Source organism: Grampus griseus (assembly GCF_964374135.1).
Source record: "Grampus griseus genome assembly, chromosome: 10".
In the NCBI taxonomy this organism is placed as follows: Eukaryota; Metazoa; Chordata; class Mammalia; order Artiodactyla; family Delphinidae; genus Grampus; species Grampus griseus.
In genome coordinates this window covers 61,676,500-61,702,813 of record NC_139004.1, presented here as the reverse complement: position 1 = coordinate 61,702,813, position 26,314 = coordinate 61,676,500, and the positions used below count along the sequence as shown (strand labels likewise).

General features: G+C 49.9%; 1 protein-coding gene across 7 annotated transcripts in view; it reads right to left on the bottom strand.

Annotated features, from left to right (window-relative positions):
* The window catches only part of SCN5A (sodium voltage-gated channel alpha subunit 5), a gene marked incomplete at both ends in the record, with an annotated part of 85,866 nt that overhangs the window by 32,656 nt on the left and 26,896 nt on the right, over positions 1-26,314 (bottom strand). For 3 of the 7 annotated variants that reach the window (XM_082664513.1, XM_082664515.1, XM_082664512.1), the window contains 7 exons: positions 1,551-1,712; positions 3,266-3,706; positions 8,138-8,494; positions 9,781-9,954; positions 19,041-19,276; positions 20,216-20,348; positions 25,369-25,740. In XM_082664513.1, the coding sequence (XP_082520639.1) occupies positions 1,551-1,712; positions 3,266-3,706; positions 8,138-8,494; positions 9,781-9,954; positions 19,041-19,276; positions 20,216-20,348; positions 25,369-25,740 (1,875 nt within the window). The remainder of the gene's footprint in view (positions 1-1,550; positions 1,713-3,265; positions 3,707-8,137; positions 8,495-9,780; positions 9,955-19,040; positions 19,277-20,215; positions 20,349-25,368; positions 25,741-26,314) is intronic. The other 4 variants (XM_082664517.1, XM_082664516.1, XM_082664514.1 and 1 more) reach the window with 2 other exon arrangements.

The following is a 26,314-nucleotide window of genomic DNA, read 5'->3' as shown; positions in this document are numbered from 1 at the left end:
AACTGGCCAGCCTCATGCCACTCAAGCTCCACTCCACTTAGGGGCGAGCTGGTTTGAGTTCTTGGGCAGCCTCTGCTCTCAAAGTTGCCTTCTTTTCCCTTCCTTCCACTACTCACTCCACCGCTGTCTCAAAGTCCTCTTTAACCTTGAGGTTTGCGATAAGGAAGGGCTGGATCCTGGTGAGAATGCAGAGAGTGCTCCTGGGTGCAGGGTGGTCTCCCGTGGCTTTGAGGGTCATGTCCTTCTCCCAGCTTCATTGAGCGGCACTGAGCTGGGAGAGGCACAGTCAGAGGTCTTCATGCAGCTTTTCTTTTCAGACACTGGAGCTGTCACGTGGGAGGACAAGTTCTCAGAATCCCGCTGCAGATGGGATGAGGTGTCCTTCTCCCAGGAAAGCCCCAGCCCACCTCATTCTCCCTCGTTCCCACCGTGACCTGATTTGAAGAGGTGATGAAGTTACAAAACTCGTTCAAAGGTCAACGTTCTAGTACAGGAGCCTCTTCTGTCCGTGACCTTCTGCTCCTCCTATGTCTTCCTGTTCCCACAAGCCTTGGTGTGTCAGACTCTCCAGGGGGAGTAGTGTGACCTGTACAGTCAGGATGATGATTCCACCAGGCCCTCGTGCTTACAAACTGGCCATGATCACAAAGCCTCCAATGGGCCCATCTCACGTAAGGAACAAGGCAAAGGAGAAATATCCTGTTGGAGCAAGTCACAGCTGCCGGGATGAGGACCGAGGTCAGGCAGCAGTTCAAGGGCCCCTGAGTGCTGTCTCTGAACATATGACCTCCATCTTCCTTGGTGCTTGGCAGAGCCGAGGTGGGGTGTAGTCAGCTGTGCCACAGTCCAGTTAGCTCAGGGGTTGCAAACTCAAATGTTTACAGGGCCAGGTAGGTGATGGAATGAGGGCAGGCAGGTGGGAACTGGCAAACCGGAGCGCTCCAGCCCGTGTCAAGGAGGCGGCGGTTACCACTCGTCTCCAGCAGGGCGGCTCTTCTTGCAACTTTTGTTTTTCAAGAGAAACCAGAAATGCAGATGTTTTTACATAAAAGCTTCTGGGTTTTAAATGTTGGTAGCAAATTCAAATTAAAACCCTTTTGTGTCCCAAAGCCCTCCAGCAGGCCTTGTGTTTGCTGCCTCTGCTTTTCTCCAGGTGAGAAGCAGCTGGTGGCTTGTGTGCCAAGAACTTGTTCTCAGAGCTCCCACAGCCCCCTGGGATGGGCTGATTCACAGGACAAACATGTGCCGACAGGACCAAAGCACAGGAACCGAGTGAGGAGGGGGTGAACAAGCAGAAGTTTGGGGTTAGTCCTGCATCGTGGTCCTGAGGGGCTGCTTCCAGAAATTCCCCATGGCTCTGGTCCCCAAGCCGTGTCTCCCCTAACAGGACAGGGCTGCCCATGCCCCGCTCCGCAGACGGGTCTCCCACACTGGCTGTGACGGTGGCTGTGGTTCCCAGCAGCAAATGCAGGCCTGTGCCCAGGGACTCTCACGGCCTCTAGTCCCAGCAGCAGTGCCCCACCGGCTTCAGGGACAAAGGTGTGCATTACCTCACTGCACCCTGGGGCTGGGGCCTCTGTTCTCTGCTGCTGCCGCAAGGCTGCCTGAGCTGCACTGGCCTCGGCCCCAGAGGAGGTGGTCTCTGACACCTGGCTCCAGGACCTGGGCTCCGGGAGGGCCTCTGGGCTGCCAGACATAGGCTGGGATTCCTGCTGAAGAGACCCCCCCAGCCCATGAGCTACCAGGTCGGAGTATTTCTAGGACCCTGGCTCTGCTTCAGGCCCTGCCCATGCAGCGGGGCACTGCCTCCTGCCCTCTTCATGAGGTCTCATCTCACTGAAGACCTCTCCCTCGGCCGTCCTGAGGCTGAAGGAGGCTCCTGATAGGTTCGGGCAAAGGGCCTAAGGCTAGACAAATCTCCCTCTCCTCCCACTCCTTGAAGGGTACAGCTGGGCTATGATGCCCAGCTCCCAGATGCTGGCAACTCTACTTAGGAAGGACATGCTGACTTTTCCCAGGAGTTCCCATGGCACCCCAGCTTGCTTGCGTGCCCGCACGTGTGAGCGCGCACGCACATGCACGCGCGCGCGCACACGCACACACACACACACACACACACACACACACACACACACACACACACACACACACACACACACACACACACACACACACACACACACACACACACACACACACACACACACACACACACACACTGGCCCCAGGGAGCCAGGGCCAAAAGGCTCAAGAGAAGGAAAGGAGGAGGAAAAGGAGAGGCAGGCGGAATTCCACTCCTGTGCTGGGAACGTCCTGGAGCTAATTGGAAGCTGTGGTCCTGGCAACGCCAACGCTCCCCCTCCCCCAACCGACACTGTGGCTGTCCTGCAGCCCGACTGAAAGGGCAGAAGCTGGCCTCTGGGACCACAGGGAGGCAGGAGGATGTGGAATCAAGCCTGGAGCCTCAGATCAAATTCCATGCAAGGGAACAGCTGCTCTTCTCAGCCAGACCCACCCAGTGCAGGCCCTGAGGAAGCGGCCAGGATGGGCCCAACGAAACAGAGAGAACCAGTCCTCGCTGTTTGACCTGAGACCTATAGGGAGAAGCCATCTAAGCCTAGCTCAGGCCATGAGAAAACTGAGGGAGCTGGGGTGGCGGTGAGGGGTACCATTCCGTTTGTCCAGACTCTAGTCCTAAGTGTTAAAAATAACAGGTTGGGAGATAAGATAGTGCTGTCTCTGACACCTGCCATCTTAGGGATGCTTATTTTTAAATCTCAGAATTAGCCCTGGGCCTGGGAGGAGGGGAAGGGGCAGTGGGGAGGTCTGGAGGCCACATTCCTCCCTCACCAAGACATTCCACCTTGTTAGTCCTGGAGGTGACAAGGTCAGGGCAGGGGCTGGGGGCCAGGTGTCCTAGCTCTGTCCTAGACGCATGAGGAACTCCTAGCAAGTCTCTCTCTTCTCTCTCTTGCTGTGCTTCAGTTTCCCTTTCTGTACAATTAGCTGCCCGTGACCAGCCAGGGGATGAATGATGGACAGCAGTCCCTCCCAAGATGCCCTCCTGGGCTGGGCTGGGCTGGGCTGGGGAGAGAGGGTTGAGAGCTGGTTTCAGCACGCCTCCATGAGGCTGGTTTTTGGGGGATGGCCTGTCTTCTCCCTCCAGGCCACACCTGCTGGGGCAGATGCTCTGAGTGAGGCTGGGTCCCCTGGACAGTAGGTGCTGCACACACGGTGCGGGGCTGGGATGTGGGATGGGGCTCACCTGCTTGCTGGACTCTTCCTCTGTGCTCAGGCTGTTCTCCTCATCCTCCTCTTGGTCATCCGTGTCTGACTCGGCCACGGCGATGGGCACACACACGGGCTCCGGATCCCCCGGTGTGCCCTGGCCTGGCCGTTGGCCTTCCTCAAACCGTGTCTCCTTGCGGGCTGGCAGTGCCTTCTCTGTCTCTGAGGGTGGTGGGGGGCTGGAGGTGGTGATGCAGCCGGGCAGCTGGCCCTGGGTGGCGAGGGCTGCAGGCTTCTGAGCCCGCCGCTGCAGAAGCCCACAGCAGAAGTCCCAGGTGGTCCGCTTGAGGAAGCGCAGGCCCCGCTGGATGCGGGCCAGGGCCAGCTGGAGGTTGTTCATCTCCCCGTCCTCGTCAGGGGCTGTGAGGTTGTCTGCACTGAAGGAGCTGAGCAGCAAAGCCAGGAAGAGGTTCAGGACCTGTGGAGATAATGCCGTGCCCTGTGTGCTCAGCCTCGGGGCTATGATGAGCACTGCCAGAGGCAGACAGCTCGAGGCTTAAACCCTGGGCCCTAGGCTCTCATCCTAACCCCCCATACTCCTGAATATAGAGAGTTTGGCTATAAAAGGAAAGACAAATTCTCATCCTGAGGTAGGCGATAGGCCCAGGCTGAGCAGCTGCAGCTGGTCTCCTGCTGATGCTTCAGTTGGGATACCAGCGGGAGCATTGGGCCCTGATTGGGTGCGTTCTCATGGATTTCCTGGCCTGACACATGCTCAGAGAAGGTCCTCAGTCTAGGGGAAGGACAAAAGGAGGGAGAAGATGCCAGCTGGAATCCATCTTGGCTGAGAGATGCGTGCCCACACCAGGACCAGATCTGAAGAGGACTGGCCAGAAAAAAAATCCGGAAAACTGGCCCTATTTAAGCAACCTAAGCCCCTCCCTCTGAGCTTGCCTGTGTGCTCTTCCACACATACTTTGTTTTTTCCACACTTACTTTGTTTCTTCCACAGATATTTTGTTTTTTCCACATGTACTTTGCTTCTAATAAATGCTTTTATCTTTTTCACAATCTTGGTCTCTTTGCTGAATTCTTTCTTCAAAGAAGAACTGAGGTCCTTCTTCCAGCGTTTCACTGCCAGAATCAATCCCTCCTCCCAAGGACTCAGATACAGTCTGAATTGAGGGCGTTCAAACCCAGGTTTCTTGGGTGTTGGCCCAGGTTCAATGGGAGAACCATGGGTTCATCTGATGGCAAAGCCTGCAGATGGGGCCTTGCTGTCTTGGGAGTAATGGGGGGCAGTGAGGTCAGGGTGAGCACAGGGCTGCTCCCTGGGAAGTGAGATCCAATCTGGGATCAGCAGGGCCCACCCATCCATTCATTCATTCATCCATCACCCATCTGCTCTTGGGGCTTTCCTGGGAAGAGGCCTCTGCATCTGTTGGTGAAGGAGGGGCAGTGATATGTCTCTGAGTTCCCCACTGAAGCTGGGTCACCATTCAAAGATCTGGGGCTCCAGCTGTGGAGCACTCTCCACTCTCCCCAGATCCGACCATGCTTTCCAGGTGAAGGACATGGGAGAATGAGCAGAGAAGAGGGCGATGCCAGGAAAAGAGGCCAGGTGGCAGCCCTTGGGCGCCTGGGACTAACTGTAGGGTCAAGCTACTGAGACAGAGTTGTGTCCAGGCAGTGAGGGGTGCTTGGATGGGTGCTGCGTGCAGGATTAGACACTTGGATAGAGTAGAGGGACCTGGGGCTGAGACTTCAGAGGTGCCGGAACACACAGTCTTTACTTATTTATTAGGGGTTATGGATTTGATGTCCGTCCCTAAGGGGAGTTTGAAAAATCCCTCTGTCTTTGGATGGTTCTGGACTACTGCTTGTTGTTAAACCACCCTGCAAGTGTGAAGTTTTAGCTTTTGTTAAAAAAGAGAACTTTTACCGAGTGACAAGGGACTGGGCTTGGGGAGGGTAGTTGAAGATGGTGGTGGGCTCGTTCCACACAGGGGTCAGACCGGCTCATGAGCATCACCAGGCCAACAGGACAGAGACACAATCTCCCCACCTTGGGCTCGGGTCTCCCCTCCGCAGCCACTCCCAGAAGGGAGTTCAGTTGAATGGGGGCCCCTATAGCAGGGTGGTGTGTGAAGGTGGACACCCAATCTGAGTCCCTGCTCTGGCTTCTTACAAGCCCCTGAGACATGCTTGTCAGAGAGCTGGGAGTGAGAATTCTGGCGAAAGCAGTGGGCAAGGTTGGAGTGCCAGGCCTCAGAAACGTGCCCTTGCTTTAAACATTAACATTCATGTGGACAGTATGGAAAGGTTAAGGAGTAGGCTCTCCTGTTCTATCTCCACAGAGAGATGATCACTTTTGACACCTGGCAGTCTCTTTTATGTCGTCACTGGAGGGGTGACGCATGTGATGTGATGCAGAGCTGCTGTCTACACTGACCTCTGGCCAGGCTCCCAGCCTCTGTCCACACTGGCCCAGGCCTGGCCTGCCTCAGCTCCTGGTAGCCCACCCTGGGTTCACATCCCCTGACCTCCAGGCATCTGGGGCCAGGCTGGGGGCAGGGCAGGGGGTGCCTGGGCAGCCTTGTCCACCCACAGAAGATGCTAGGGCCTCCCCTGCCACCGGCTTCAGAAGTTCGGCTGCTTCCAGTGCTTTCCCTGTCAATCACACTGCTGCTCCCCAGCCCCTGCCTGATGATCACTTCCCATTTCAATGACAATCTTGCTTCCACCCACGCCCCGAAGCAGCCCAATTCCTGAGGCAGCCAGGGAGGGGGCCGCGTGGGCTGCGTTAGCTTCCCTCCTCCAGCAGCCTCTAATCTTCTCATCCCCAGGCAGATCTACTCGGAAGTCGCAGGCTGTGTGTGCGTGAGGGCAGCTCAGCCTGGCCCTGGGCTGAAAGCTCTGTGTACTCGCATCCTCCTTGGAACACACAGAGTCTGGCAGTCCCAGAGCTGTGCCAGGGGCTAAGTGAGGGGCTCCCTGAGGGGCGGCAGGTTTGAGGGGATGGGAGGGGGGTTGCAGGGCCCGCCAAAGAGCTGGGTTCCACTGGCACTGTGCACTCTGCTTCCTCTCTGGGCTCCACCCATGGAGGCTGAGGAAGACCGACCCCGACTTGGCCTGGTTAAGTCACAGGGGAGGAGAAAGCAGGCAGGTCTGGAGAAGGGCTCTGGAATCTGCAGCCCACAGTACTCACATCACCTAAAATCCCTCTATGAGCCGCTGTGAGCCTGAGCTGCCCACACCATGGGCAGTGGTAGCCAGACACTGCAGGTGTGACGTTGGAGCGTGTGTGGTCCCCCTGTGTACCCAGGAAGGTGGCTGCATGTCCACAGTGGACACTGACCTCTCCCTGAACAACTGACCCCTCTCAAACTTGCCTCTTCCAAAGGCTCCTTCTCTGGCATTTAGATTTTGATCTCTCTCAACTCCAGAATTGCCCACATTGTAAAGACACAAGGCAAGATGCACTTTCCCTGGGACAGACAGGTGGCCATGGGAGCAAAGACCTGGGCTTCTCATTACAGGACAGCAGGGACTCTCACCACAGCTATTCAGGATGACATACAAGGTTCTCTCGGGCCCCACCTCACCTGGACCACCACTACCTGCCTGAGCCTGTGCTTTGCTTACCTTGCTTCTTCCCTCTCTAGCATCACCTGTCAATCAGGTCAGCGGGAAACCCCCTCCACCAGGAAGCCTTCCTTGATTTCCCCAGCTGAAGGGGCTCAGCACCCATGGGCTCTCTCTTAATGGCTCTGACCATTCTGACCAGCTTGAGAGTTATCTCAGGCCTGTTTGAACTCTCCACCTCCTCACTCACTCAAGGTGGTGAGCAATGTCAGAGCCACATTCATCTCTGTATGCCCAATAGCATTTGGCACAATATTCTGCATGCAATGGGAGCTCAACAAATGTTTGTTAAGCTGAATTGAACCAGGTGATAAATCACTGACAGTGAATAACTAATAAAACAATGAGTAGATGAGAAAATAATTAATTAATGGATATAAAATGAATACATAATGAATAAATAGGTAAATAGATGGGTAAATGGAAGAATGAGGAAATGAGTGATGTGCATGAATGGATAGCTAAATGAGTGAGTGAGTAGATAGTTGGATGGATAAATGAGTAGATGGATGGGACTGATGAATGAGAGAATAGATGAGTGGGTTGACAGATGGATGTAGAGGTGGATGAATCAATAGAGGGATAGATGAGTGAGTGGAAAGATGGGTGATGGATGAATGAATGGATGGATAGGTGGGTGAATGAATGGATGGGTAGATAGATGGGCAAATGGATGGATGAACAGGTGTGCACATGTGTGTGTGAATGGGGGTTGATGGATGGATGGTTGATGGATAGATGAATGGATGGGTAAGTGAATGAGTAGATGGACGTTGATGGATGAATGACTGGGTGAGTGAGTGCATAAATGGGTAGGGAGATTGGTAACTGAGTAGGCAGATCGATGAAAAGGTGGACAGGTGGATAGGTGAGTTGGTGGGTGGGTTATTGATGAGTGGATCGATGGCTGGATAAGTAGATGTATGAATGAGTAGAGAGATGAAAGAGTGAATGGGTAAGGAATAGATGGATGGATGATACATGGATGGATGGGTAAGTGGGTGCACAGATGGGTGAATGAATGAACGGGTGAGTAAATAGATGGAATGATGGGTAAATGAGTAGATGGATGGATGGGTAAATCGATGGATGGATGAGAGATTGATGGGTGGATGGATTGTTTGATAGATGGCTGAGTGAGGGAGTGGATGGATGGAAGGAAGGGTAAGTGAATGGACAGATGGATGACTGGGTGGGTGGGTAGCTAGGTAGATGAATGGACGGGTAGGTGAGTGAGTGTGTGTGAGGCCACCGGCCAACTTACCACGAGATTGCCAATGACCATAACAAGCAAGAAGACCAGCAGGCACAGCGACTGCCCAGACACCTCCATGCAGTCCCACATGGTCTCGATCCACTCGCCACAGAGGATGCGGAAGATGATGAGGAAGGCATGGAAGAAGTCCATCATGTGCCAGCGGGGCAGCACACCTGGGTCACTGATGCGGTGCCTCAGCTCTGAGTAGTTCTTGCCAAAGAGCTGCATGCCCACCACAGCGAAGATGAACACGATGATGGCCAGCACCAGCGTCAGGTTGCCCAGTGCCCCCACTGAGTTCCCGATGATCTTGATGAGTGTGTTCAGGGTGGGCCAGGACTTCGCCAGCTTGAAGACCCGAAGCTGGGGAGGGAGGGGTCCTTGTGAGGGGCTCTGGCTCCCACTGCCCATAGACACCCTCACCCCGACAGCTCCTGCCTGAGAACCCAGGGCACCCTTAAAGGTCACCGACACCTGTTTCTCCTCGTTTGTCCAAGAGCACACACTATTGCTTCTCTCCACAGCCTGAGGGCAGCTTCATCGGGCCCTGCTCTGGGAGTCAGGTCAACAGCTCCAGACTCCTCCCCCCAACCCACCCCATCTCTCTGTCCCCACACCAGCCTCCTACCCACCTTGGTCTCACTTCCAGGAACCACCCAGTAGATTCCCCATCATGGAATGTCCCTCTTCCAGAACCCTCCTCGTCAGGTATCCTTCTGGGCGAGCTCAAACCATCCCTGACTTGCCCAGTCACCTCCATCTTTCCCTCCTCTCAGTCATCACAGAGAAAGGGAGCTGGTGTTTAGCATTTATTGAACACCCACTGTGCCAGGCCTTATGTTTAGGATGGATCAGCTCATTCAGAACTCCAAATAACTACATGAGGGTGGTACTATTATTATCTCATTTGACAGATGAAGAAGCCAACCCTTAGAGGTGGGGTATGGTGTCTAGGTCCCTCGGCTCTTGGCAGTGGAGTCGGAATTAAAACCCACAGCCTAGGCTTTCTATTTTGCCCCCAACAGCCTGCCTACCTAGCCCCAAGTGAAGCCACTTCCTCCAGAAAGCCTTCCCTGACCTACCTCTAGCCCCATGCCTGGACCTCTTAGACATTTTGAACTCAAAGCATGGTCCACAGACGCATAGCTTTGACATCATCCGAGACCTACTGAATCCACATCTGCACTTTAGCAAGATCCCCAGGCAATTTGTGTGCACATTAAAGTTTCAAAAATGCAGATTCCAAAACCAGCAGGTAGAGCCTCAGCAGAATTGGCTCCACCTGTTGCTTGCCATGTGGCTTTGGGAAATCGTTTCATCTCTCTGAGTGTGGAATGGGAATGTAGCAATACTAGCTCCTCTCCTGGGATCCTATGAGGACTAAAGGGGGCACGGTGAATCACAAAGGGCTTTGCAAATCGTCAGGATGGATGGGCACCCCAATTGCCCCTCTGGAGGGAGGGCTATCTCCCTCTGTCTTGCCCACCTCTGTGTCCCCCACATCACCAGCCCTGGGGTACCTAGCAAACAGCTGTTGGGTAAGGCATGAAAGATCACAGTAGGGGTGATTGAGTGGTGACCTCGGAGGGGGTGTGGCTCAGTACCCAAGGCCCCCACCCACTCGCCCCCTGCCGGGCCCAGCCGTGTACCAGGCGGAAGGAGCGAAGCACCGACAAGTTGCCCATGCGGGACAGGCCCAGCTCCATGAGGCTGAGGATGACGATGATGCTGTCGAAGATGTTCCAGCCCTGCTGGAAGTAGTAGTAGGGGTCCAGGGCGATGATCTTGAAGGTCATCTCTGCTGTGAAGATCCCTGTGAAGACCTGGGAAGCAGCGGGAATCAGGGGTTCCCGACGTTTAGGCTGGAAAAAGCCTCTGGCAGCAGGGGCTCCCTGCCTCCTGACTCTTGCTCCTGTAGGGTCCCCCTTCTGGGCTGCCAGCTCTGACTGCGCCCAGAATCCCAGTGGGTGCCTGCTCAGCCACGGCCCGGTCCCTTGGGGACACCTCCAGCCTGATGCCTCCAGCCAACTCTGCTGTTCCAGGCATGACCCACCAGCCTGGGCCTCAGAAACAGCCGGGCCCACTGCAGGCTCTGCAGGGACTCACAGCTCTGGGAGGCACCTGGGATCAGGGGAAGCTGGGGTGGGCCTTGACACCACAACTCTAGACCCCTTCCAGCCCGTGTGGCCACAGGAAGTTTCACACATGCCAAATACACACATTCCCACAAACACGCTTTCATGGCTCATGGCTTTTGCCCATGCTGTTCCCACTTCCTCCCTGTCCACATGCTGACTCTTCTCACTGTGATAAGAACCAGCCACCATCTCTTGAGGCTTGACTATGTACCAAGAGCTGGGCTAGAATGCTTTGCATACATTGTTTCTTTTAATCTGTCCAACAACCCGACGAGAAAGGTATCATTAACCCCATTTTCCAGGTACAGAAACTGAGGCACTGAGAGGTTAAGTAACATGCCTGGGGTCAAGTAGCTCATAAATTTGAGAACCAGGAGATGAACTCAGTGCAGTCCTTCAAGATTTAGAGCAACCACTCTCCCTTCTAGAAACGATCCTGAGGTGGGCAGGGGCTGGGCTTCACCTGGTTCACTGACTCATGAGTCCCTGAGCAGCCCAGCTTCAGAAGGCAGAGACTCAAGGTTAAGGAGTCCATCGTGTGATGGGCCAGGCAGCCCCGACCATGGCCTACGGCTCTGAGCTGTGTCAACTGCTATGGCAGGAAGGCGCATGGCTCTGGGAGGAGGGGATATCCCCTGAGGTTGTGGCTAGCAGGAAGTTGGTGCCTGTATATCAGGCCTTCCTGGAGCCAGGTGGGGTAGTGGGTGGGGTTATCCTGAGAGTGGTGAGGAGGCTCTGCGGTCTTCTGCAGGGGAGGCCTGAGGTCCGAGGGCCTCAGTAGCTGTGGAGGTCAGAAGCAGAGGCATGGCTGAGGCATCTCACTGAGGTCAGCACTCAGGAGTGGGGGTTACCTTGTCCTTGGCACCTGCCCTCAGGAGACTCTGTGCTGGAAGGAAAGAAGGAGAGGCATCTGCACCTGTTGGTGGCCCCAGCGCCAGCCCTTTCCCTTCTCCGGAAATGAGGCCCGGTAGCAGTGGGCTGGGGGGCAGGGGATTGCTGTTGGCCCAGGGAGGGCACTAGGATGGCAGGTGGGTGGGCACCTCTGCACTACCATACAGGGCACCACCCATCAGCCCAGCCCATGTGACTTCAGTGGTCCCTTTAGTGCTTGTGCCCAGAGAGAACTGTCCTTCCACCAGCTGGGGTCTTAGGGAAGGGAGAGCCCCCGAAATCCTCCAGCCTCTGCTCAAATTCCTAGGCTGCCCTCACATGTGAAGAGGCATCCTTGGGTTCTGCCGCTTTCCCTGCCCCCATAACTTTTCCATCTCTCTGACCCCATCTCCCACTACTCTTCCAGCCACGCTTGCCTCCTTGCCATCACCTCCTCAGGGCCTCTGTACCTGCTGCTCCCTTTCCCTGGATCCTCCCCTCCCCAATCCACAGGACTCACTCCCTTCAGGTCTCTGCTTAAAAGCCACCTAATCAACTCAACAAAACTTCTCAACACTTAAAATCGGGGCCCCGCCCACGATTGTGCTTATCCTCTTCCTTGCTTTATTTATTTATTTTTATTTTATTATTATTTTTTTCCTTGCTTTATTTTTTGTTCCCTCATATGCCACCCTGACATACTGTACGGTAGTTATGTGTTTGTATATTGAGTCTCCTCTGGCTAGACTGTAAACTCCACAGTAGGAGGGACCTTTCCTGTCTTACTGTACCTGGAACAGTGCCCAGCCTATAGGCGGGCCATCAATATTGGCTGAATAAGCATGCAAGTGGTTGGGCCTTAGACCTCCTGCAGCACCCAGCTCCATGTCCCTGTCTTCCTGAGGCCTTCCCTACTCAGCAACGGCCCTCACCCAGCTGCATTCCCTGCGTCGGGCTTTGCTGAGAGCTCCTAAGGGTGGGGCTTGGATTTGCCCTTCCTTGGCCCCAGCCCTCTGGTCTCCCCGGCCACTGCCTGAGGATGCCAGGGTGAGTGAGTGTGTGCTTAAGACCCACGAGTGCTAATACGCATGTCTCGGTAAAGGAGCTCAGGAAAGACCCCCCACCTCACTTTGCCCAGGTTCGCAGCTGTTCTGGCAGCAAAACAACAGATACAAGGTGGTGTTGGAAGTCAGCAAGAAAAAGACAGCAGAGGGAGGCTCTTGGGGATTGCCTTTGGGGAGGTGATGAGCAGAAGAACCAACAGCATCACCTGGAAGGTCTTCAGAAATGCAGAATCTTGAAGGCCCCAGACCTGCTGAATCTGAATCTGCATTGTGACCAGACTCACAGGTGATTTGAAGTTTGAGAAGTGCTATTTTTGAGCAATGGTTCTTAAACTTGGTGCGCTTTGAACCCCCTAAGGAATTTTAAAAGTATTGATGCCTGGGTCCCACTTCCACAGATTCGAGTTAAGTTGGACTGGAGTACCCAAGTAGCGAGAGTTTTATCAACTTCCCAGGTGATTCTAATGTGCAGCTAAGCTTGAGAACCACTGCTTTAGAAGTACATGAATTTTGGTGTGACTCCTTTCAAAGGATCACCACTGGCATTGTAAGGACATGAGATCAAAGCCGGATGGTTTAAGATGTGCAGAGAATGGCAGCCAGACCCGAGTTCCAAAGCAGGGTCTGCCACAGTGGGATCTTGGGCCAGTTTCCCCATCTCTCTGAGCCTTGAGTGTTCCCATATGTAAAATGGGGATAATAATAACACCATAGATGGTGTCTAAGAGTTAGAGCTAATGGATGTCAAGTGGATACTGCCTAAGAGAGGGCGGTTGTTGTTCTCATTGGCCTCATTTATTATAGCTGCTGAAAACTCCAGGCCCAGGCAGGGGCTTCAGATACAAACGGCTCTGCATGATTTATAGGCTCACTGGGATCTAGCAGGCAGGCTGTGAGTGTGGGCACCCACCTCCCCCGACTCCTGGCAGGTGGCACATGGAGTCATCAGTGCTAATGGTGGCTTCCCAGAAAGTGGGAGGACTTTTGAGAAACCCCAAACTCTCCTGACCTTGGCTAATGTCTTTAATGGGATCATCCTGTACACACTGTAAACTTGCTTTTGAAATGTAACACCTTGTGAACATCCTTCCATGCCATTTAAACATCACTTACAGCATTATTTTCTTTTTCCTTTAAAAAAAAAATAGTTGTGGGATATTCCACGGTACAGATGTGCTGTAAGTAGTTTAACCATTTCTTTGTGATGGGCATTCTTTTGTCCCTATTACAAACATTGCCAGGACTTCCCTGGTGGTCCAGTGGTTAAGAATCCTCCTTCCAATGCAGGGGACGCAGGTTTGATCCCTGATTGGGGTACTAAGATCCCACATGCCTCGGGGCAACTAAGCCCGCGCACCACAACTACTGAGCCCGCGTGCTGCAACGAAGAGCCCTCGCGCCAAAACGAAAGATTCTGCATGCCTCAACTAAGACCCCGCATGCCCCAACTAAGATCTGATGACGCCAAATAAATAAAATAAATAAATTTTAAAAAACCATTGCCATAATAGATATCCTTTCACATACATATTTTAAAACTACTTGCCCAATTATTTTCTTAGTATAAATTTCTGGAAATGGAATTGCATAGCCAACAAGCATTTTTAGAGATTCTGACACATAACTGCTAAAAGATCCTCAGAGATCGGTTTTAACCAAATCCATGAACCACATGGGATAACTGTTTCCCTCATAAAAATGTTAATTCCTGTCCCACTAACCTTTCCAATCCAATAGGACAAAAGCCATCTTTTACTGTTGCCTTGTTGGATATTTCTTTGATTTCTGTATTTCTCCTTTTGTGAAATTGCCTGTTCATATCCTTTACTTGTTTTCCTATTAGGGTGTTTGCCTTTTTTTGTTGTTGTTTATATATATACTTTATATATTAAGGGTATTATCCCTTTACCTACTGTGTGCATTGCAATTTTCTTGGTTTGTCATTTATCTTTGTCGTTGTACTTTCTAAAAATTATAAAATATTTCAAGCATATAAACAAGTATAGAATAATATGATGCGTCCTTTGTACCCACTGCCAAACTCTACCAAATATTAACATTTTGCCATATTTGCTGCAAATCTTGTTTCATTTTTCCCTCAAAATAATAGCAAAGACTTAAATAGCATTTACTATATGCCAGGTACTGTACTAGTGCTTTACATATATTGAATCACTTAATCCTCACAATAACTCTATGAGATATTATTGTTATCCCCATTTTACAGATAGGGAAACTGAGATACAGAGAAGTTAAGTTACTGGCCCACATGATGGAACCTGACATGAACCTAAACAGTTGTCTTCTTCTGCATAGTCTTGATCACCACCTGCCATCGCAGGTAAAACCCATAGAACTACATTCACTCCAAGGTAATCACCATCCTGAATTTGATGTTTATCATTCCCATGCATGTTTTTACAGTTTTAATGCATAGTATTTTTGCATTATTTTAAGGTTTCTATAACGACATGTGTTCTTTTTTGCAAGTTCCTTTTATTCTTAACATCACGTTTGTGAGATTTATCCATACTGAAAGATGTGTACATATTCCTTCTAACTGTGCACAGTATGAAAACACCACAATTTATTTATCCATTTTTAAGTGGAGGGATAGACATTTAGATTGATTCCAATTTTCCCTGTGACTAACAATGCAGCAAAGAGCTTTCTTGTACATGTCTCCTTATACAGACGTGTGGGACTTTCTGAAGAATATGTATATCTGAAATTGTTATAGGGTATGCATATCCGTGACTTATCAGATACTGTACAACTGTTCCCTGAAATGGTTGTAACAAATTGACACTCTTACAAAGTGTGAGTTGCCGCTGTTTCATATCATTGCCAACACACAGAATTTTACTTCTGATTCTCTAATGGGTGAGAAACAGTATCTCAGTGTTGATTTAATTTGCATTCCTCTGTGTTTCTTTTCATTTGTTTATAACTATCTGAATTTCCTCTTCTGTCATTTCTTCTGTCCATTGTTGTGGTTGTGTTTTTGCCAGTGGATTGTCCCTCTTCTCTTTATTGATGTGTAAGCATTCAATGCATATTCTGGATTCCATGTCTTTCCAGTTAAATACTTCTCATAACATCAATTTCCAGTTTGGGGTAGTGATTTCACTTTGTTTACCATATCCTTTATTGTACACATATTACAAATATTTTAACATAGGTAAATTTAGCAATCTTTTCTTTCATGGTATAAACTTTTTGTATGTTGGAGAAAGCCTTCCTAACCTCCAAATTTTAAATATTCTTCCACATTTTTATTCTAAAAGCTTTAAAATTTTATTTTATTGCTTTTAGGTGTTGAATCCATTTCCCTGCAACTAATTAATGAATATGGTATGGGGTAGGGATCTAATTTATTTTCTTCCATAGAGATAACCATTCTGGGGACTTCCCTGATGGTCCAGTGGTTAAGACCCCATGCTTCCAGTGCTTCCTCTGCAGGGGGCGTGGGTTCGATTTCTGGTCCAGGAACTAGGATTCCGCATGCCATGCAGTGCAGCCAAAAAAAAAAAAAGGAGATAACTATTCTTCCCAATCTTATTTATTGAATAGTCGGTCATTTTCATATTGATTTATAATGCCATCTCTGATATTTATCAAGTCTCCAAATATGCATTTCTTATTTCTGAGTTCTTGATTCTGTAGTACTGGTCCATTTTTCTATATTGCACCAATACTATAATGTTTCAATTACTATAGCTTTATAATACATCTTATACATGGTACGGTAAGCTCCCCAGCTGATTCATTAATTTGTTTCGTAGACATTATTTTTCCATATTAATTTTAGGATCGCCTTTTCAAATCCCATGGGTAAAAATGTGTTGGGATTTTGATCAGAATTACATTAAACATCCAGGTTAATTTGGTAAGAACTGATATCTCTACAGTATTCAGAATTTTATCCATGAAAATGGCATATCTCTTCACTAATTTATTCTTTTATATTTTTCAATGGTTTTGTAATTTTTTTCATATAAAATTTACAATCTTCTGCTACATTTATTCCTAGATTCCTCACAGTTTTTATTGCTATTGTAAGTGTTAACTTTTAGAAATTACTCTCCAAATGATCATTGATGGTGGCTAGGAGCAGAATTAATTTTAGTATGCAGAGTCTGTACCTACCAACATTGCTGAACTCTCTTACTGGTTCTAATTGTCTTTCTGTAGATTTTCTTGGATTGTTTCTATAGATAATTCTTCTTTTTCTTCTCTTACCACACTGACAAGGACTCCAGTATAATTTGGACTCGAAGCAGGGAGATGGGAAAAAAGCTAGTGCTGCAGCACAGCAGTGTAAGGCACTAGGTAAGAGGATGAACTCTAGATACAAATGGCTTGGATTTGAATCTTGGGTCTTTCACTTCCTGGCTGTGTGACCTTGGTTAAATTATTTCACCACTCTGTGCCTCTGTTACCTTATTAGTAAAATAAGGGTAATAATAATACCATCCCCCTTACTGGTTGTTATAAAAATTAGGTGTTCAACAAGTATTAGCTATGATTGCCAGGATCACTTTGTGTGTTAATTTTTCAGACATAGCTTCCAGGAACACCGAGGTATAAATCTGAACTCCAAATCTGTATAAGGTCAAATTCATAGTCACAAGCTTCTGGAGGTTACCTTCCCCATCCCCTCACCCCCCTCCAGCCCTGGCTGAGACTGACAACCTTCCTTCCTTATTGTTTCCCAGGGTCAGTGTGTGGATTTATTTGAGTTCACCACTTTACTGAACATAGGGTCATATTCTTATGGGGCTACTCAGTTCCAAACCCTACCTGCACTGTCCCAAATATAAGTCCTGTCCCTGCGTGTTCACAGAAATCCAAGCCCCCAAGATTACTCAAATCAGCACCCCTCCCACCCCCTAGGGCAACTACAGAACGATTTCACACGATTACTGCTATGGTTTTTAAGTACCTCTTTGTTTTTGGCACTTGGGGGTTTTTGTTACTTTCTCATGAACTTTATTATGCATGTCAAAGAATGTTTGCTGTATTTTTGTTTCACAGTTGGAAACATCTCAGGTTTCCTTGTCCACAGTATTGCTAGGAACAGACGTTTCATTTGCCTTTTGCCTTTGTTTATATGATGGGCTAAACATTAGTGAAATCTATCATTCTTCTCCTTTATGGAATTTGTCTTTAGTGACATGCTTGGAAAGAATTTTTTCACACCAAGATTATTTACCCATGCTTATTTTTGTGATTTTGTTTCTTTACATTTAATATTTAAACCATCTAGAATATATTAACTGCAAGACAATCGAAACCTTACATACTAGCAATAAAGCTATCCAAACAGAACAAAATAGAGCTGTAATCCAATGACATGACCCATTACTAATAACTGAACCACAAATTTAACACGACTGCAATTCAATCACAACTTAATGCTCCAGGGAAGCCACCAGTGCTCTTCATCACCTCGACTGCTGCTCAGTCCAACCCAACGGTCACATTCCATTAAAACTGTATTCAACTGAAATCCTATGTACCCACCCTCTGAAGACCACCCAACACAAGGCAGGCACAACTGTGCCACAAGACTCTTACAGACTGATATCTAGCTTTTCCTTCTATTTGTATACAGAAGAAGAAAAGAAAAGCAGAATCACAGCAAAACGGACCCACATTTGTGAAAAAGTTTGAATAGACCCTGTAGAGAACTATCTAGAGTTCTGGATATGGTAAGTAATAAGGGAAGAAAATCCTCACACTCCACAGTGTAGGAGACATGTCTACGTGTGAGGGCCACCTGTGCAGCTGGGACCAAGACAGGGCTGGGTCTGCAAGAGGAGAGAGCTTGGAATGAATGACCCCCTCCCCCCACTCAACCTCAGTGATGATCCCAGGAGCTCCTTTCAGAGGCCAGTGGGCTCTCTGCAGCTTTGCTCTAGGATCTTCTGCAGAAGGGTCGACCCTTTGTTTACCTGGACAGAGCCAGTAGGACCCTGTCCCCCAGAGTCAGGAGACAACAGCTACATGCCCAGCTATGCCATCACTATGTCACCTCTCTGGCCTCAGTTTTCCATCTTCAGAGTGAAGAGCTAGGACTTGATTTGGTGTCAAGAAGAAAAAAATCAGAATTAGAACCCAGACATTCTGACTTCCAGGGACAGTCTCCTTAATAACAACAACGAAGATAATAACCACAGCTATCATTTATTTTGAGTGCTTATGGTTTATCAAACTCTGAGCCAAGCACATTATACACATTATCTTATTCAATCCTCATTAGCTTCCTATGAAGTTGATATTGTCATACTAATTTTACATTTATTAAATTCAACAAATACTTACTGTACCAATTACTGAAACTAAGTAATTTGCTAGAGGTCACATAGTTAGTAAGAGCTGAGTCAGAATTCAAATCTGGCTCTGCCTGATTTACTCACTCCATCCATCCATCCATCCATCCATCTATCTCTCTATCCTTCCCTTCCTCCTTCTCTCCATCCAGCCATCCATCCATCCTTTCCCTAAGAGAACTGCCTCTTTTTGCATGCACTCTCCTCCTCCGTTACTAACTGCCACACCTCATGTCCCCACACATTTCAGGCTCACACTCAACTCACTTTTGTTTTCTAGCTTTTGGGCATCTTTATCCCTAACCTCTCACTCCCAATTACATCTGTCACGAAAGCTGATCCTGAGGCTCCGCCCACAAGGTCTTCCACAATGACTCCTATCTTCAGAAGATCCTTTCGTGTTCTGAGTCACTCCTCCCTTACCCACAAAGGCTGTGCCAGCTGGCCAAGAGCCCTTCACAACACGATGCCCATTTGAGAGTCAGCTGCCAGCAGCCCTTACCAGGTTTCCGACCTGCAGCATCTCCTCAAATTCAGTTGTCATGTTGTAATGCTCCAGTGCCATGAAGAGTGTGTTAATCACGATGCACATGGTGATGGTGAGGTCGGCGAATGGGTCCATGACCATGATCTTCACTCTCTGCTTGATGGACATCCACAGTGGACAACACTCCCAGATCAGGTAGCGCTGGGCAAAGCGATTCCAGCATGGCGGATACTTGCGGTGAGACTCCAACTCTGGGTGGGAGGGGGCGGGGCAGAGAGCCAGTGAGCTGGTTTGTTTTTGTTGACCAACTCTTATATAACTCGTGGTATTCCAGAAAAGATGTATGACCTACCCAGGAGATGACAGGGCTGCTACATGACAGGGGGACAGAAAGAGGGGCAGGGATGACTAAGGGAAAGAGTGGCCTATGTCCTGGCTCCTTACTCTGGGAATACGGGAGAAGAGGGCCACAGGGACAGAAAACCAGGATGGATGTGGGGAAAACTGGGACAAGATAGATTTGGACAAATGTGGGCTCTCTTGAGACAACACTCCCACATAGATCTGCGGACACTCAGGGGAGGTATAGGCTGAGACAACATCTGAGACAGGCGAGTTCAGATATAAGGACACCCAGGATCCAACAGGTAGGAACAGATGTGGATATCTGAGACATGTCAGGACAGATGCGGGGGGGATGCCTGGGACAGAAATCATGTTGGACAGGAGAGGACAAATCAGGGGGTGCCAAGTTCAGGATGGATTGGATGTGAGGTTGCCTAAAGTGGGACAGGCTTGGACAGATGTGGGAGGCTTGGAATAACCTGGGGTAGATATGGGGATGGCTGGGATAAGCTAGAACAGGCATGCTTGGGATGGGATGGTCCCAGCAGACATGGGAAAGCTTGGGAGAGGACAGGATGAGACCAATGAGCCCCTAGGACAGGCCAGGACAGCTGTGGGGATGCTTGGAAGAAACACAGACATGGCTCCTGAGGATGCCCAGGAAAAAACACGCTGGAACAGACGAAAAGACACCCAGGACAGGCCACAGAGACTGAAAAGTCTGGGACAGCTGTGCGGATGTCCAAGGCAGGCAAAGCAGCTGGGGTGAACTTGGCTCAGGCCTGGCTAACTGTGAGGGTGCTCAGACTAGAAGTGGGGAGTGTTTGGATGACACCAGGGCTGACCTTCCAGTACGCTGGTGAGGACGCTGACTGCACTGAGGGTTCGCCGCCGCTCTCCTGGCTCCTCGAAGCCATCCACACACGGAGCCTGGGGGGTCAGCATCTGAGGCCTGCCTGGCTCCTCCGACGGTGTGGTCTGGGTGTAACCGGGAGATATGCATCAGCCTGGGGACGGGGGTCTGCCTGGATCTGGGGCAGCTGCCCCAGACTCAGGTTGGAGAGGTCACAGGGGGCCACATGGGGGACTTGATGGGACACTGGGTGCTGGGCTTCTTTGCTCCCAACTCCCTCCCAGCTAACAACTCCCCTCTCGCCAATCATTATCTCCTTCATTCTCTTTTTTTTTTCACCATCTCTCATTAGTGGTGATTCCTGAGTGTGGACGGGAAATGACATGTACCAGGTTCTTTTAACCAGATGCTGACATATACATTAGTACATGCAAAAACAATCTGGGAGTCTTAATTGACCCCAAGCTCCCCAGAGTCAACAAAAGCTGAAAAAAAATCCACCGTGCTCTAAGGTGACATTAATGCAAGCATAAAGCACAATGTTCAGACACAGCTGGTGGGAGCTTTTGTGGAGGCAGGTTGGCTACATCTACCAAGAAAATTTTACATTGGCTCTGCATTTCCTTGTCTAGTAATCAAACTTCATAAATAATTATACACGTGCACCAAAAATACGTATGCAACAATGTTCACTGCAGCGTTGTTGCAAATACCGTAAAAACAAAACAACTGATCAATAGGAAGAATATTAAAATCAATTATGGATACAGTCCAACTCGGGACTCTGACGCAGACAATAAGGAGAAGGAGGCTGTTACACATATGTTCCCATGGGAGCACTTCCAAGACAAACAGTTTGATGAGAAAACAAGAAAAAGATCTGGAAGATAACACACTAAATTGTTAAAGTGGCTATATCCGGGGAATGGGATTGTGTGGGAAGGGCAAGGAGTTTTACTTCTGCACTGTTGGATTTGTTTTCAACGTGCTTGTGTCATTTTTGTAAGTAAAAGAACCAGGCCTACAAATGGAGACGGGGTGTGTCCTAATGAAGGGGGTGGCAGCAGACATTCCCGAGGCTTACTTCAGAGCCCCCCACAGAACCAAGAGGGGCCCGCAAAGACGTCATGTCAGCATGGCCGTGCATGACCACAGTCCGTGAGCCCAAGCTGGGGCTGCTAAAGGCACTGCGCTGTTCAGCGTGCAAGAGCGAGGCTCCATAATCTGTCAGAGGGAAGATGGGCCTAGACAACGCAGGGTGGCAGAGCCAGGGCCCGGGGTGGGTACCAAAATGATCTGGGCTCAAGTTCAGGTCAGCTTTTGCGATTGGTAGGACTGCCTTGAACTGTTGCCTAGGGAGGGAGTGAGCTCCCAGTCATTGAAGTATTCAAGCAGAGGCACCTGAGAAAGCTGAGATAGCTGGTGGAACAGTAGTACCCTAGGTCCAATGCAACTACAAATCTGGCCAGCTTAACTCACAAGCATGTCTTAAATTCTCCCAACTTCTCTCCTTTACCATCTGTGATAGTTTGGGTTATCACTCAGCAAATATTTACCTTTTCCTCTCCCACTGTGACTGAAGCAAAATTCCCTGTCTTATTGGTGACACGCCTGCTTTGGCCAAGGGAGTGTTAGTGGACATGATGTGAACAGAAGCTTTGAATGTGCTTGTGCCATTTGCCTTGCTCTTGTGCTCCAGTAATCCTCCAGGAAAAGAGCTTCCCCAAGTAGCTGCCACACTTTCAGCCCGGGACAAAGACAAGGGGAGCAGCCCTGAGCCTAACCTATAGTATGGAGCCAGGCCATGTGCAGTCTGAGGCAGAGCTGCCCAGCCAAGGTCAACCTAGACCAGCCAAACCATGGTCAACTTGCAGAGAAGTGAGCGTGAGAATAAAGGCTTGTTGTTAACCGTTGACTTTGGGGGTAGTTTGGTACACAGCAGTATTGTGGAAATAGCTGACTGATACACTGTCCTAGTGCAAGCTGTCATCATCTCTTTCCCAAAACTACTACAACAGCCTCCTAACTGGCCTCTTCTCTCCCCTCTATTCTCTACACAGCTGAAAGGGATTCCCTTAAAAAGTAAATCAGATCATGATAATCCTCTGATCAACAACTCCCCCCATCTTACTCAGAGTAAATCCAAACTTTTCTATAGTTTACAAGGCCCTGCATAGCCTAAATCCTAACTCCTCAAACTCATTTGATATCCCCTTCTGTTTCCACCACACCCAGCCCTGCCTGGCCCCTCTCATCCCTTAAACATGTTGAGCTTATTCCTCTTCAGTGCCTTTACACTTTCTGTCCCTTCTGCCTAATACACTATTTTTCCACATCTTCGTGGCTGGCTCCCTAAAATCATCTGTTGGTCAATTTTAACGTCACCTCCACATAAAGGACTTCCCTGCATATTCTAACTAATAGCCCCCATTCCCAGCCCTCCCCCTAGCAACTATCAATCACATGACCCTTACTGGTCCCTAGAAATATTGATCAGTTTACTCTCTGTCTTCCTGCCTATGATGCCAACTCCATGAGGTCAGAGCTCTTGTCTGTTCTGTTCACTGTTATATCCTTGGAGCCTTAAAGACTGGCACTCTACGCAGAGGGCTGGCACTGGATAAATATGGGTTAAATGGATAAATACTTGGCACTCAGGGGCTTGAGTTAAGTTCTAGCTCTGTCCCTAAGATGACAGGGGCAGGGAGGGGCATGGGTAGGAGGGAGAAGAATCTGTTCAAGGTGCCTCCCCCACTCCCTCTGCCTTTGGGGCCAGGCACACACACAGACAGCAGGCAAAGTAAACCTTCACCCTCTGCCCCAAATTAAAGTGAGCTGTCTGTTGGGCCTGCCGCCTCCTATGTTGATGAAGAAACCACTATGTGCCCGACACTGTGCTTTGTTTTCAGACTAGAACTGGGCAGAGGTGTCACCAGGCACCCAGTTGAAGCAGGGAAGGCATCCTCAGAGGCCTACAGCCTGCTAATCTCTTTAACTTTTCAACATCTCCATCTTGGTCCACTAATTCCTTTAACTTTGCAGATAACCCCCTTGGCCCGCTAATCCCTTTAAGGTTATAAATGGGCCCCACAGAAGTGAGAATGGGTGAAGTCAGAGTTCCCAGTAATGAAGTGTTTGAACTTGGATTCCTCCGGACATGTGCAGTACAATGAGATGATTTTCTCCCTAATGAGATTAGGGAATTCTATTAGCGCTCCAGCTGTTGACCTGATTCCACAAGGCTGAGGCTCCAGGGCTGGACCTGCAGCAACTGGGAATCTGTGTTCTTGGGAAGCCAGACCCCCACCCTCCAGGTAATGGCCAGGTGGGTCCCCAGACCCACCCAGAAGCTATGGTCTGCACCCAGTGCATTCCCAGGACCCTCTCCTTGACTCCCTGCTCCAGAGGAGCACGAGGGCCCCAAGTCTTCACTCCTTCTGTCCTGCTCAATAATAACAATCAGAGATAATAATAATTATTATTGAACATGAGGCAAGTACTGGTCTAAGCACCAGACAGGTATTAACACTTTTAGTCCTCACCACCACCTTCTGATGTGGATATTATTTTTATTTCCACTTAACAGATGACAAAATTGAGGCAGAGAGAGATTAATTGCCTGTGCAAAGTCCCACAGCTAGAGCAAGTGTCTGAGCTGGAGCAAAACAGGCCATCTGGCTGTGAGCACCCTCTTCAGCCTGCCTCCACCTTCCTGATCAGGTTTCCCTGTCTTGCCCTGCTTCCTCAGAAGGTCTGCCCTCCTCCACCTCCTGTAGGCCTCAGGGTCTGAGACCCACATTTGCCCTTTTCCTGGGTGGGCTGCTCTGAGCCCTGTGCTGGGGGCAGGGGTCAGCAAGGGCACTCGGTGACTGGTTGGGCAGACATCAGCCTGTCATGGGATAGGCTGACTGAGCGATCAAAGCTCTGACTGGCCTCTCATGATCTGGCCCTCCCTTCCCGTCACCTTTCTGACAATTGCTCCAACTCCCCTCCCGTTTACTCCCTGGTTTCCAGCCACACTGCCCTCGTGGCATTTCCTCCAATACACTAGGCATGCTTCTGTCTCAGGGCCTTTGCACTTGCTGTTCCTTAGGCCTGGAACATGTTTCCCACAGATGATGCAATGACAGTATGTTACTACAACATTATCACTACATCAACGTACTCGTGCGTGTCCTGATTGCTTTACGCGTTCATCCTGGCTTCGATCCTGAGGTGGGTATTTTATTTTATTTTACTATTTTATTTTATTTTTTGGCTGCACCGCGTGGCATGCGGGATCTTAGTTCCCTTAGCAGGGATCAAACCTGCGCCCCCTGCAGTGGCAGTGTGGAGTCTTAACCACAGGACCACCAGGGAATTCCCTGAGGTGGGTATTTTAAATCCATTTTACAGACAAGAGACCTGAGGCACAGAGAAATAAAATAACTTGCTCACAGCCAACCAGCTGGTAAGCAAACCCCATCTGTCTCCAGAATCTGGGTGCTAACCCCTCTGCTACACCACCCCTCACCTGGTTCCCCGCTCCTTGCCTCCTTCAGGTCATTGTTTAAATGCCTTGTAATAAGGGGGTTTCCCTTTCCCTCTTCCCCACTTTCGTCCTCGCACAGTACTTAGAGCTTGGGCTAATATTACTTGACATGTATCAGTTTGTAACGTGCCAAAATATTTTGAATTTGATGAATAACTGTCGCCCAGAAGCTCAGAAGTGTTCCCTTGCCACTCTGGCCCTTCTCCAGATTCTCCATGATCCGCAACTCTCCAGGGCTCACACCTGGCACACACAAGACCTCTAGGGCGCTGGTCCTGTGTCACCACAGTGTCTCAGTGCCCATGCCTTACTCGCTGCTAAATATTTAACTGTCATCCCTGTTTATCATCATTACATACCATATATGCATACATACACACTTGTCTTCTTTCTTTAACTTTTGTCTGTCTGGAAGCTCTAGGAAGCAGAGATTTTTTGGTAGGCTTATTCACCCCCAGAGCTCAGTACACAATAGGCGCTCAATAAATACTTGGTGAATACTTGACTTTACTCTAAAAGTACTTTACTCTAAAAGTAAATACTTTTAGACCTGGCTCTGGTGACCAGTCTGGGAGATGGGACCCGCCCGACGCTGCATGGCGGGGCGGACTCACCGTGTCCAGGGGCCGCTCCAGCATCATAGGGCGGAGGAGGCGGCTCCCTGGGTAAGTGGCCTCAGGGTCGCCTGCCCCCAGCAAGGAGACCACCCCGTTGCAGTCCACAGCGCTGTCCCTTTTGCCATTGAGGACGTGGCTTGGAGTTGAGGTTCCGGGACTGGGTTGTCCCTGGGCACTAGGCCGGCGCAGGGGCCAAGGCACCAGCAGTGATGTGCGGCGGCTCTCACTGTCCCCGGCTGTGCTGTTTTCATCATCTGCAAAATCTGTCTCAGAACCCACGTCCCGTCGGTGGAAGGTGAAAATGCTTCCATGGCTGGAGCGTGGCTTCAAGGAGGTCCTGCTGAGGCCGTGGGTGATGCTGAGATGATTCTGAGGGCACACAGAGAGGGGACATGATGAAGACGGCTCTCCCCGTGCTCCCAGCTTATCACTTGTGGCTTTGGCCCCAGCTCAACTTGGAGCATTGAGGGCTTTTGTCAGCCACATAGGAACTGGATGGGCTGAGCCGGGGGTGCTCAGAGGAGGGGTGCAGCGTTAGAGGCAATCCTGCATCTTCTGGGATCTCTGCTTACCTGAAGCCTGTGCCTCTGGGGCTTTGAGATTGAAGCTTATCTGGGGGAGAAGGGGGCAGGAAGGCCCCTGCAAACAGGCCTGGCCCGAGCAGGGCCTGGGGCAATCAGTCATGTCCCTCACTCATTTGGGCACATCCTTGAGCTCCTACCAATCCACACCATGGGGAGACCCTCAGTCCCAGCCCCAATGCTGGGGACTTAGCTGAGGTTGGGGATATCCTAACACCCAAACCTACCCTATCCCTCTGCCCAGGGCTCCTCCACTCTAAGAGTGGCCATGGGAAACAGGAGGGGCTGGGAGGGGGCTCAAGGAATATTCTCCTTGGGGAGCAACCGTGGGGGCTGTGACAGCACCAGGGGACTAGCACGAT